This window comes from Poromitra crassiceps (genome assembly GCF_964638095.1).
Source record: "Poromitra crassiceps genome assembly, chromosome: 22".
NCBI lineage: Eukaryota > Metazoa > Chordata > Actinopteri > Beryciformes > Melamphaidae > Poromitra > Poromitra crassiceps.
The window spans coordinates 14,279,393-14,292,153 of NC_139647.1; the positions used below are offsets into that span (position 1 = coordinate 14,279,393).

The 12,761-nt window shown below is 44.2% G+C and overlaps 1 protein-coding gene across 1 annotated transcript; it reads left to right on the plus strand.

Annotated features, from left to right (window-relative positions):
• Nucleotides 1-430: 430 nt before the first annotated feature.
• LOC310796544 (uncharacterized protein) lies at nt 431-9,996 on the plus strand. Its single transcript, XM_083658750.1, has 7 exons — nt 431-815; nt 1,561-1,670; nt 3,038-3,167; nt 4,217-4,396; nt 5,190-5,739; nt 6,222-6,375; nt 7,032-9,996. The coding sequence occupies exons 1-7, from the start codon at nt 459-461 to the stop codon at nt 7,273-7,275; spliced, it is 1,725 nt and encodes a 574-aa protein (XP_083514876.1). The 5' UTR covers nt 431-458; the 3' UTR covers nt 7,276-9,996.
• Nucleotides 9,997-12,761: the final 2,765 nt, after the last annotated feature.

Consider the following 12,761-nt stretch of genomic DNA (forward strand, 5'->3'; position numbering starts at 1 on the left):
ATGGGAATATAACAATGATAATCTATCTATCAATAATATCTATACAAATAATTGTATTTATAAACAATTGAGTTCCATTTGACTAGAAATATATAACTGATAAACACAAATACAAGTCGGAGTAGATGATGCAAAAGTATGAAAATATTCTTGCTTGCTATGGTACTCTAGGAACCAATAATCCCTTAAAATAAACGTACATGTTAATTCATTTACATTAGGCTAACACTAACATTACTTTTTTAAATATGTTTTAATGGATATACCGGTAACGAATTAATGTTTAACTAAGGACATTCAGGGATAGAATTAAGATTTTTCGTTTCGTTGTGCATAGCGACATCTAGTGGGCAAAATGAACGTTAACCGAAGAGCAGCGTGGTGGCTCTCACTTCCTCGTCCCGTAGTTTCTGTTTGACAGGACCGACGACGAGACGGTGTTTGGTCGGTGTGAAGTCATGAAGGACGGTACCGGAGCGGGAACACCGCCGCTCACATCCCGCCAAGAGCTTTATGACGAGTATGTGGGTCATTACAGGCAGATGGGGAGTGCGGACTATGGGAAGCCCGATGCCCCGCTGGGGGTGAAGGCAACGCGCCTCCTCAGGCTGGGGGAAGCGGAGCAGAGCCCGGAGACAGTGTTCACAACTTTCCCCTTCTCCCAGGCGGTGTTGGACAGGCCGGGGTCAGGGCGCCAGGCGGCCACAGACTGGAGACTCCACCTGACCGCTCTCATCAAAGCCACCGAGCTGCTGGAGACGCTCTGCGTCAACCTGTTCCTCACACCCTGGAAGAATGAGATCAAGACCCTGAAGGTGAGGCCAACTTGGTGGAGGCTGGAGGGAGCAGGAGCAGGCTTCTTTGGTAGAACACTTATTTGGTCCACACAGTGTGTGTGTAAACCTTCAACAACTGTTTAGATATTCAACAGCATAAAGTAAGGTGACAATTGACAATTCATGAACATACCTAGCGTACATATTACATAGTGTATATACAGCGTACATATGACACTAGGTGCAGTGCAGCAGGTGTGGCCTTTGGAACGGGAAGTGTTGAACGTCAACTATTAACTAATAAACTGTTGAAATGTTACGAATACTCTGTAGAGTCTGGAGGCGGACTAACCAAATAAAGTAACAATTCTTTCTTTAGCTATCTCTCCATTCCACATGTCTGTGTGTGTGTGTGTCTGCGTCTGTGTCTGTCTGTCTGTCTGTCTGTCTGTCTGTCTGTCTGTCTGTCTGTCTGTCTCTCTCTCTCGCATGAAATAGGCCACACCTGCTAGTCAAAGTAAAAAATAAAATAAAATCTTTTGTCTTTCTCGCCGGGAAACATTTTGTGAGAATATTGAAGAAACAAATGGGACAAAAATATAACAGTGACATTAACAAAGTTGAGTGAGTTCATATTAAATGTACTCTACCTCCAGATCCTGATGTTTTAGCTCTATCACTATTCCATTTCCACTCCCAAACCATAGTTGAAGGTACCAAAAATGCATATTTATTCAAATACCAGTGACATTGATTTCTCCATCTCTCTTTGTGTCTCTGTCAGACGTTTACAGGTCCATTTGTTTACCATCTCCTGCCGGTTTTAACCACTTCCACCATCCAGTCAGTCCTGGCCTCTATTGGCTACCTGCCCCATACAGACCCTCAACACAGGTAGGACCTGCCCCATACAGACACTCAACACAGGTAGGACCTGCCCCATACAGACCCTCAACACAGGTAGGACCTGCCCCATACAGACACTCAACACAGGTAGGACCTGCCCCATACAGACCCTCAACACAGGTAGGACCTGCCCCATACAGACCCTCAACACAGGTAGGACCTGCCCCATACAGACCCTCAATACAGGTAGGACCTGCCCCATACAGACACTCAACACAGGTAGGACCTGCCCCACTCAACACAGGTAGGGAACAAGTAGTCTTGACGCCAGACTCATGAGAGTTCTTACGCTGATACACTACGTTACTGCATGCTGCAGAGCTCTCTCTGGGTCTGGGCTTCCCCCCAGCCGGCTGGTAATGGGAGGGAACCGTTCACTTGGCCAGTCATATGCCAGGGATGGATACAGTCCTGCCCAATCAGCAACGACTTTGCGATCAGACAACACGGGAGGCGCAGCCCATTTTTCGAACCACTCTCTCATTGGTGCTACGACCTGTCACTCATTCAATTTCACCCCCCTAGACGTGCCCACCAAACCCCAGCAGTGGCTGTGAAGTGGTACGGACTCATTTATGTAGTATGCGGAGCGCAGCGATTCAACGTCATATTTGAGTCTGGGGAGAGACTAGGGAACAAGTGACATCAAATGCAAATCAGTCTGGAAACTCTCACTCTTCAATTTCGATTTCCAGGGAACGTTGTCAACGGGCACAGACCAAAATGCCTCTAGACGCAATTGGATAGAACCAATCAGATTTAATCTGGGTTGTTGACGAACAGCACTCCTCTGTCAGTCGTCGTATCACCCCACCCCATATGAGATAAATGGTTGTGATTGGCCCGACCATTTTCAGGTCGGGTGGAAATGTGCCTGAACAGGAGGGGGACCAGACGCATCTGCCAGAGCAAATAAAACATCAGCTGGCAGATCCCAAGGTTCCCAAGCTCGGAAACAAGGAGACTAATCGTCCATTCTCACAGGAACGGCATTTCCAGGGTTCCATAACACACTTCAACTTTCTGCACTTTTGACTTTCTACACACAATGTACAGGAACTGAAACCTCTCTGTCATGTGAGCATGGTGGCTATCGCTGCTCATGCTAACTAGCTACCCAGTTCTTATAGTGATTCCAGACAAACGCATCACTTCCTGTGTTCCAGAGTATTTTTTTTCCCAGGAAAGAGCTACCAGACAGAATGGTTTTGTTTCAAACAGCAAATGTAACTGGTAGTTGAATCACGGTTATGTTTTATAAGTGATGGAGAGTGGCAAAACGTATTTATATAATATATACATTCATATAATTTCTATGAAAATGTCACAGTTTCATCTAACTTGTTCTGTTCTAGGATCAGCCAATACAGACTCAGTGAGGATGCTAGCCCAGACAAAGCCATGATGGTGGGCTTTGAGCTGCTGCTGGCCAGGGTGGAATGTCGGCACCTGCTGGAGCTCCTGGATGATCAACCAGGACCACAGGTAATCCAAGGGATCAACAGCCTAGAACAGTCTTTCTCAGATCAACGTTCCTGGATGGTCGGAGCCATTTTTACATGTACCGTTCAATGATATGAAGAGTTCCTGGTAAGCGTTGGGCTAGCTTCCGTATAAACGGACTTATGGCAGAGTTGAGAGGTTTTGGAGTGAGGAAGCAACAGCGGAAAACTGGTGTCTCGGTCACTTTTCTATCAGTGCGGAGCTGCTCAAGGATTTTTGGACCATTTGGGTTTAATTGCTCTACAGGTATGTTCCTGTTTGTAAGTCTGTCATCTTTTTTTTTTCCGTGCCTGTATGGACGTCCGACCAAGCCGGAGGCAACACGGGGGCACGAACCTGCAACCCTTGTGTTGGTAGGCAGGGAATCTACCGCTACACTACCCGGACGCCCATGTCTGTCATCACATTTTATTAGTCTTGTAACATTACAAAAGGCTAATTCACTGACACTGTGTGTTTATGTTTATGTTTATTTTTATTTGCACATTTTTAACATCAGAAACAGGCAAAACGAAAAAACAATGTGCAGGTAGAGACATGAAACCCTAACTGGGCTGATGCTTGGTCTCTACCTGGTCTCTACCTTAGAAACCAAAAATACATGTAAGAATCTGTACAAAGTAGCAATATAACCGCAACAAGAGAGAGGAAACAAAACAACTGTAGAAAAAGAAAAAAGAACAAAAAAGAAACCCTAAGAGCAATCGAAATTAAAATGGCGATGTGAGGTGTAATTGTGATTTATGTGGCAGTGTGACTCATCAGAGAGAGTTTAAGCTTGGATTTAAATGAGTTAAGTTGAAACCATTTCGCAACTGTTTGTCCTCGTTTGCTTCTGATATTAGAAGCCAGTGTGAACCCTTTACGGCCATAATTGACCTTATTCACACTGCTGACATTTTTAACACAAACTACAGCCCAGCTCTGTCCTACAAGCATGGGTGAAAGTAGGCCAGTCCGGTATTAAGTAAAAATAAAATCGGTCTTATTTTAACTGGCTTCCATGCAACTGTTGTAATCTTGCACTGCAGGAGTGGATGGAGATTCTCCAGAGGAGGGTGGGGCATCAAACGGAAGACCCTGCCACAAGAACGACAGCAGGGCAAGAGGAGGAGGAGAGGAGAGAGGACGGGGAGCTGTCCAGACGTCTGGCTGAGCACAGCGAGAAGGAGGACGAGTTGGGAGCAAAGCAGTGCGATCAGAGCTCACAGGTCTGTACAGCACTGTGTCATTTCTGACTTCCTAGTAGGAAAACTGTAATGGAACGACCCCTCAAGTCGGAATTCCAAGTAGGAACATCGGACAAGATTTCTCAACCCCCGAGGTTTCTGAGATAAATTTACCACATCAACATGGTGGCATACACTGTGTAGAGCATTACTTTTAAAAACATTTAGAATGTTCTAAATAACCTGAAGTTTGATTTTCAGCACAGCATGAAGTTATATCTATCAAAACACATATTCAATCATTAAACTAAATTTGACATGTAAAGTTGCACGTACAGTTGCTAATGTTCTCTGCTAACTGGCTTGTTAATGTTGCCCCTATGCTAACTAGCTAGCTGCTAAACATAACTGACATAACATTAGTTTAGTTAGCAGTAATTCAATATTATCATTTACAGTACCATCTTTCATGATGGATGATGATCATGATGAAATAAAGTGTGTGTGTGTGTGTGTGTGTGTGTGTGTGTGTGTGTGTGTGTGTGTGTGTGTGAAAGTTTTATCTTATCATTATTGGTCACTAGCGCAATAGTGAAAAACTCATCCTCAAGAGAAAACTGAAAAACCTTAACAGATTTTTTTAATGCTATTATTGTCAATTTGATTCAATACATAAACAATTCAATACAGTGCTGGTGTTTTGATATCGAGCAGAGGAAGCAATCACAGAGCATATATATATATATATATATTTATATTGTGATCCCATCTGAGGAGCTTCAGTGAAAAATGATCTTTGTACAGAAACTATGGCGGTTCTTTTCTATTTGTCCAGGTACCTCTGTCCTTGGAGGCCAGGCCTGCAGTCAAACCCCAGCCCAAGCCTCGGCGTGGCCACATCCTCACCGAGGACAAATCCATCTTGGAAATGCAGACAAACTACCCTGACCTGGCCATCAGGGGGCGTCCTCTGCTGCAGGATAAAACACAAAGAGCAAGTAACAGCAGAAACGGTATCTCTGCTCATAGTGTCAGCACCAACAATGATGCTACCGACAGCAAAGCTAGTAGTCGAGCTAACAGTGTTGGTAGTGAAACGGATCGCAGCAAAGCCGCTAACATATTTAGCGGTGAAGGTAGGAGCAGCTGTGCTGTCGCTGTGTGCAGTGACGGTCAAAAGACGAGCGTCACTACGACCAGAGGGGGCAGTGCTCACAGCAGTAGCAGTGAGGCAGGCAGAGCTGTTGACGGTCCCAGTGGCCCTCAGGCGTTCTCCATGCACATCACCCTGAGAGCTGGAGCCGGCCCGGACCGGACCCCAAAGCCTGGAGAGCCTCAACCCACAGCGGAGCCTCCTGCCCGGACAAACCGCCAGGCTGCAGCAGGTAAAACCAAGACTCTCCCTCAAGCAGTTGGACACGCTTTTCATGTAATACCTATCGAACAAAAAAATAAACGCAACACTTGTGTTTTTGCTCCGATTTTTCACGAGTTTAAATAAAAATATCTAAGACTTTTTCTATGCACACAAAAGGATTATTTCGTTCACAGATTTGTTTAAATCCGTGTTAATGTGCTATATCAAGATACTGATCAAATCAATAGCATGCTTATTGTGCAGGTGTGCGTTGGGCTGCTCACAATAATGCTGCCTTCAAATGGCATGGCGTTTACCTTGAAGAGTCCATATGAACGGGTTCAAGCAGAACTATCCATTTTTGCCTTGAAATTCCAATGGGTGGGATGTTTTTCTTTCGAGTAGAGATGCTTTGTGTGTTGTTTTCTTGTGTTGGCATAAAGGGTCTTTGTGCAAAAGCTTTGGTTGCTGCACCGCAATCTAAATGTGACACCATGTTCACTGTCACAGGCCTGCAACACATGGAGCCCCGCTCTCTGAGCTGCATGGAAGAAGAGCAGCAGCAGCTCAAAGAGCTCGCAGAGAGGATGGGCCAGCGCCATGTGCAGGAAGAGGAGAGAACAAGATGTGCGGAGAGCAACGTTAAAGAGAAGAGGAGGGCAAGGTTCCTACACATTTTCCATTTCAAAATTCCATACTTTTCCAGACACATTTCCAGACTTCTCGATAAATCTTTCCAGACATCTGAGTACAAATATCTAGATGTTTATTATGTAAATAAATGGTTTAACATGTATGTTACATTCTGACTATTATGTTACCAAATAATTGCCAGAAGAGTTCACGGTCTTAAAGGGATACACACACAAATGTAGCTAGACTGTAGCTCATAGAAATCAATTAACACCAAACCTAGATAAGTTCATTACTTGTTGTGTTGCGTCGGTCCCTCGTTGGGTTGGGCCAAAAACTTTGTGACTCTGGGTGCAGAGGACGCTGTGACAAGACTACTGTCCTTGCATATGACTTTCAATTGCCACCTCCCCCATGTTGGAGATGTCGAACAATTTTACACAACATTTGCATGTAGTTTTCTTTCCCATTTGGAATCCTTAGCCAACCAGGCTTCATATTTGGGATTGTCAAGCCAGCCCATGACTCATAAATGTTCAGACAACCTTAATAATTGGTTATTTGTGATTGTATATTTTAGAAAACAGAATAGGGGCTGGAAACATATTTTTCCATACTTTTTGTGTGTAAATATCCAGACTTTGAAATGTCTAAACATCTAATTCCATACTTTTCCATGCTGCTTAGGAACTCTGGAAGGAGAAAAGAGGTGGAGCTAAAGGAGGAGGAGGAGCAGAAGCAGCCCATACTGTGTCACCCGTCACCGCTGGCCGACTGCAACATAGCGGACTGTCAGAGCTGTGCGGGGGGAGCCGACAGCTGTGCGGGGGGAGCCGGCACGGAGAGACGGGACGGAGAGAGGGCAGGCAGAGGAGGAGAAGATGAGCACATGGCACAGAGCTATGTTATGGTGGAGAGCCACAAGAAATAACACACAGGATGCAGTTTGCAAGCTTTTCAATACACTGTGGTCATAAATCAAGGGATAAATGAAGGTGAACCAAATTAACTGGATTATGAGAGGCGAACTTTTGGCACGTTTTAAGAACCAAGAACATGGCCATTCTACGATCTATGACAATTAGGCATATTGGGAAAATTACAGTGTTCTTAGTTGCATTGTTTTTGCATTGAGAGATTATTTTTTTTCAGTTGTCAAGATTGTTTATTTTATTTTCTTTTTTCTTTTTTTTTCGATGTCAATGGAGGAATTTAACTGATGGCCGTGAAAACCTTTAATTTTATTTCTTATGGTGACAAGAGCAACTCACTGGGAAACATCGCATTTTTAACAACTCATTCATCCATTCATTCTCCGTTAGCCTATCTGCCTCTAGTGGTTGTTGGGAGGCATTGCACTTTCTACTACAGGCACTGACTCACCCAAGATCATTCATTCATCTTATAAATCAGTGTTGAAAAATATGCTGGTGAATTCAGTCAGTCATGATTGTGTAACTGATAGGTTTATCTAAAAAAAAATCTCCCCAATTGTACTTGGCCAATCGTTCCCCCTGCTGCCCCAGTCGCTGCTCCACCCTCTGCCGATCTGGGGAGAGCCAAGACTAGCACCATGCTTCCTCCGACACATGCGCAGTTCCAGCCACTTCTTTTCACCTGACGGGGAGATTCACCCGCAGGACATAGCACGTGGGAGGATCACGCTAATCCCACCAATTCCCTTCCACCCCGCCCCGAACGACCAGAGGAGGCACTAGTGCAGTGACCAGGACACATACCCCTAATCCGGCTTCCCACACGCAGACACCAGCCAATCGTGCCTGTATGGATGCCCAACCAAGCCGGAGGTGACACGGGGGTGCGAACCTGCGACCCTCATGTTTGTAGGTAGGGAATCTACCGCTACACTAGCTGAACGTCCGGTGTATCTGTATTTTGACCAAAGATGAAGTTGACTAGCCTGGACTGGAAAATGATTGTCAGTAACACCATAAATCCCTTTAAAGTGATCACTCATGAATGTATTGATCTTGTAGTGCAGGGTCATGTAGAATTATATCATCAATATTTGCCTTGAATCTGTCTCAGGTAATATGTTACTACGGTATGTTTTCTCTGTGCAAAGTCTTTCTGTGCGTACAATAATAATATAATGCCTTACAATGTGAATTCTACATGTCAGTAATGCTGCTTTCACTCGTTTGACTCCTAGGCCCGGGGAATTAAATGAATTGGTTGAATGTATAAAAAAGAGGCATTCGTCTGAGAAAATCTCCCCCGAAACAGAGTCCTGTTATTCCCATATTAGACAGTTCAATTGCAAACTGTTTGTAAGTGTTAACTTTCTCCACAAGCCAGAATCGTAAACCCGCGGGACTTGACGAGACTTGGTGACCGAGATCACGAATGAGGTAATTTGATCCCTGGGAGACTCCAGGGAACAGCCCGGGGGGAAATATCAGTCTGGTGGTTGTTGAGGGATGAGATTAGGACGATATGTGGCGAAAACGGTAATAAAACTGGCTATTTAGATGCAGGAAAGACAGGCTGCCACTTGGCCCCCACGGAGCTCTATTTTACGACTGGATTGGAGAGTATTGATCTCAAAACAACGCGTAGGATGGCCAGACACACTGCGGAGATCACTGGGTGAGTCGTCAGATAATAATTAATGTGAGGAGAGGGGTCCAGGTAAAAAAAACTGAAATTCTCCTTTAAGGTTGAGATAATTGTATTATCATTATATGGTCCAAATATTTCAGTAAAGCACTTGAAACATCTCCAACACTTGAAATATTCTTGCTTGGCTGCTATCATTCTACCTGAAATGATGGTAAAATGCATTATTTTTAGCAAAATAACATGTCAAATTTTTCGGGCGGCCTTCGGCCGGGCATCTGCACCCCTTCCTATCTAGGATGCATCCCTAGTCATCTTGTTCTGGAACCGACCCTGCAAGAACATAGGGTCTGCACCAACATCACAACCAGTCAAGAACATAGGGTCTGCACCAAAATCACAACCAGTCAAGAACATAGGGTCTGCACCAACATCACAACCAGTCAAGAACATAGGGTCTGCACCAAAATCACAACCAGTCAAGAACATAGGGTCTGCACCAACATCACAACCAGTCAAGAACATAGGGTCTGCACCAAAATCACAACCAGTCAAGAACATAGGGTCTGCACCAACATCACAACCAGTCAAGAACATAGGGTATGCACCAAAATCACAACCAGTCAAGGACATAGTCTCTGCAGTCTGCACCAAAATCACATCCAATCAAGAACATAGTCTGCCTGGAAATGTTATGGAGTTTTATACGACTTGAAAAGTGCTTGGTTTTCACAATAATCTTGTCTTTCAAATGAAAGTTTGAAAATAATTACACACTAAAGAAGGCTAGAACAGCTAAATAAAGTCCCCTGGTGATCCGTTACTCTGGAAATTAGCAAGCATTAAATAATCATGATCAAAACATACAATCAAAGTTAATCTGAACAACTGGTCAAATAAACAGTGACAATATACATTGATTGCTGTGCTGTGGGTGTAAAGGAATATTGTAAACAATTTTTCGTGATCGCATTTACATGAACAATTAGATGTGATGATAAAGGCTTTGACAGTCTGGAAATGTTTGGTTTTGGTTTCTTGAAAGTGCTTGAATTGTATTCTTAAAAAGCTGTATGAACCCTGCTGTCTGCCTACATCATGTTGAACACCAGACAAAACAAATCAAGGTCACATGTATGCGTTTCACAAGTTTCACAGTTAAGTTACTTTAAAAATGTAATACTGTACTACATACCTACTAGTTACTTTCATTTGAAAGTAACAAGTTACTTTACAATATTACTGTCTGTGTAGAATAGCCTAACTCGATAGTTATTACACTTTTGTGTCACTTTCACCAAAATAACCGCAGAATGATCCCGCCGTCCTGGAACCATCCAAAAAATAATAATTTCTACCATCCTGAACTCAATGTAATCCGTCCAAAATCCTACAGGGTTTCCTTTTACTTTGTTGTTGTCATTTTTATAATGGATTATGGATTTATAATTTGTATTATTTGCATAAAAACACACATTTTGAATTTGCAAAAATATGAATGGAGATCAAAAAAGAAGAAGATTGTGACGTCAGAGTGTTTATCTCGGGAAACTCAGGCTTGGTGGATGCTGCCCGAGTTTCTGACTCGGAGTTCCGTCTTGAACGACCGTTCGGAACCCCGCGGGAGGTATTAGTATGAGTTGTGCCAAACAAACGTTAATATCTCAAAAACTATAGGGCCTACATCACATCGCTCATATTTTGACATTCTGAGTGAGAGCAGAAGTAGCTCAAGAGTTTGATGTATAAATAGGCCTATATGCATGTCGTGTTAAAGTTGTGTGAACTGTTGCAGTTTTTCAAATGTAAACAGAGTCAGCTGGTTAGAGTCAGACACTCAAGCCTCCCAAAGCTCACGCTCCATAGGGTTCCCCATTGTAACTTGCCACCCAGTGACGTGGCTAGTTGACCAAAATGCGCGGCTGGCTACTGCCCATGTCTCGGAGGAAGCATGGAGCCAGTTTCGGCTCTCCCCAGATCGGCAGAGGGTGGAGCAGCAACCTGGATAAATCAATTAAAATTAGCACTAATGGGGGGTAAAAATAGCCTATGATAAAAAATAAAAATAAAACGGGGGGGGGGGGGGGGGGGGGGGTGTATTAAAAAAAAACATGCTGATTGGATGTTTCTGTCTCTCATTCAAGTTAAATAAAAGATAGCGGTATATTATCTTCTTATCTAAGTAAAATAAGTAGCCTACTTAAACAACACCATGGTATGTGTGCATGTGCCCCCCACTCCCCAAAACTCCCGAGCTTGGCTTGCTTTCTTCGGTGGGGTAACGTCTCAAACCTGGTCTCAAAGCAGCCTTCATACTCCAGTCCGGTAGGTGGCGGTAATGCACCTCTAAGATGGTTGCCAGCCGCCAATCAAATCAGAAGAAGAAGAAGAAGAAGAAGAAGAAGAAGAAGAAGAAGAAGAAGAAGAAGAAGAAGAAGAAGAAGAAGAAGAAGAAGAAGAAGAATGGGAGCACGCTGTATGTAAAAAGCAGGAAATGGATCGAGCTGACCTTCTATGTGTAGAAAAGAGGACATTTTTGGCTTTCATTGCGATGGTGGTCAACTGTGCTGTTGATGTGACGGGGAAGACGGAGAGAATCGAGTATGGGGCAGCATAAGGGACGCTGCCAGGAGGTTTTTGGACGTGGTGGATGTAACTGGGAAAGATCTAGACAATATACTGAGGGAAGCATTTGATAAAACCCAGACGAGTCAGTCTGGGTGACAGAAGAATGGACACTATTATGTTATGCGGTAATGCACAAAAGATGTTTGCCAACCGCCATAAAACATTATAAGAAGAAGAAGAAGCACGCTGTATGTTCTTGAACAAACGAACGTTAGCAGTTTAACGCAGAGGAAGAAGAAGAAGACTCATGGTTCTCAATGGTTTAGATGTGAAGCTAACGTTAGCTGTAAAGCTAGTGGAGCTTTGAAGGATAACGTTTGTCAGTAAAGTTCAGGAGGAAAAGTTCCTTTGACCGTGTAAAAACGAAAATGTCTAAAGTCCAGAAGCTGAGAGCTGTGGTGAAGCAGCGTCTAACTGCGGCTGTTGAAGATAAACTGCTGGACGCTGTGCGGTTACACAGAGAAGCCTTGCAACCAGACCTCCAGCAGCTGTTGGTAGAAGAGGATCCCGCTGAGCAGCAGGAGTGGAGCCCCAGTCTGCACCAAGAGGACCCAGAGCCCCCACACATTAAAGAGGAACAGGAGGAACTATGGACCAGTCATGAGGGAAAGCATCTTCAGGAGGACCCAGAGCCCCCACACATTAAATATGAACTCTGGATCAGTCAGGAGGGAGAGCAACTTCAGGAGGACCCAGAGACCCCACACATTAAAGAGGAACAGGAGGAACGATGGACCAGTCAGGAGGGAGAGGAGCTTCAGGAGGACCCAGAGCTCCCACACATTAAAGAGGAACAGGAGGACCCAGAGCATCCACACATTAAAGAGGAACAGGAGGAGCTCTGGATCAGTCAGGAGGCAGAGCAGCTTCAAGGGCTGGGGGAGGCTCATATCACCAAGTTCCCATTCACAGCTGTCCCTGTGAAGAGTGAATACGAGGAAGAGAAACCTCAGTCCTCACAACTTCATCAAAGCCAGTCTGAGGAGAACAGAGAGGCAGAGCCTCTAGCCAGCTGCTCCTCAACTGAACAGATGAAAACAGAAGCTGATAAAGAGGACTGTGGAGTATCAGAACCAGCCAGGAACTTATATCTTATATACTCATATCCAGCTAGTAATTCACAACCAACTAGTGATGACAAAACTTCAGACTCTTCTGAGACTGAAGACAATGATGAGACATGGATGGAAAATAGTGAATCCCAGTCAG

Bases quoted from the DNA above. Each gene is read 5' to 3' on its own strand.
- LOC310796544 (XM_083658750.1), top strand. From the start codon at position 459: ATGAAGGACGGTACCGGAGCGGGAACACCGCCGCTCACATCCCGCCAA. The intron at 5,740-6,221 runs GTAAAACCAAGA...TCACTGTCACAG, and splicing joins AAACCGCCAGGCTGCAGCAG to GCCTGCAACACATGGAGCCC. The intron at 6,376-7,031 runs GTTCCTACACAT...CATGCTGCTTAG, and splicing joins AAAGAGAAGAGGAGGGCAAG to GAACTCTGGAAGGAGAAAAG.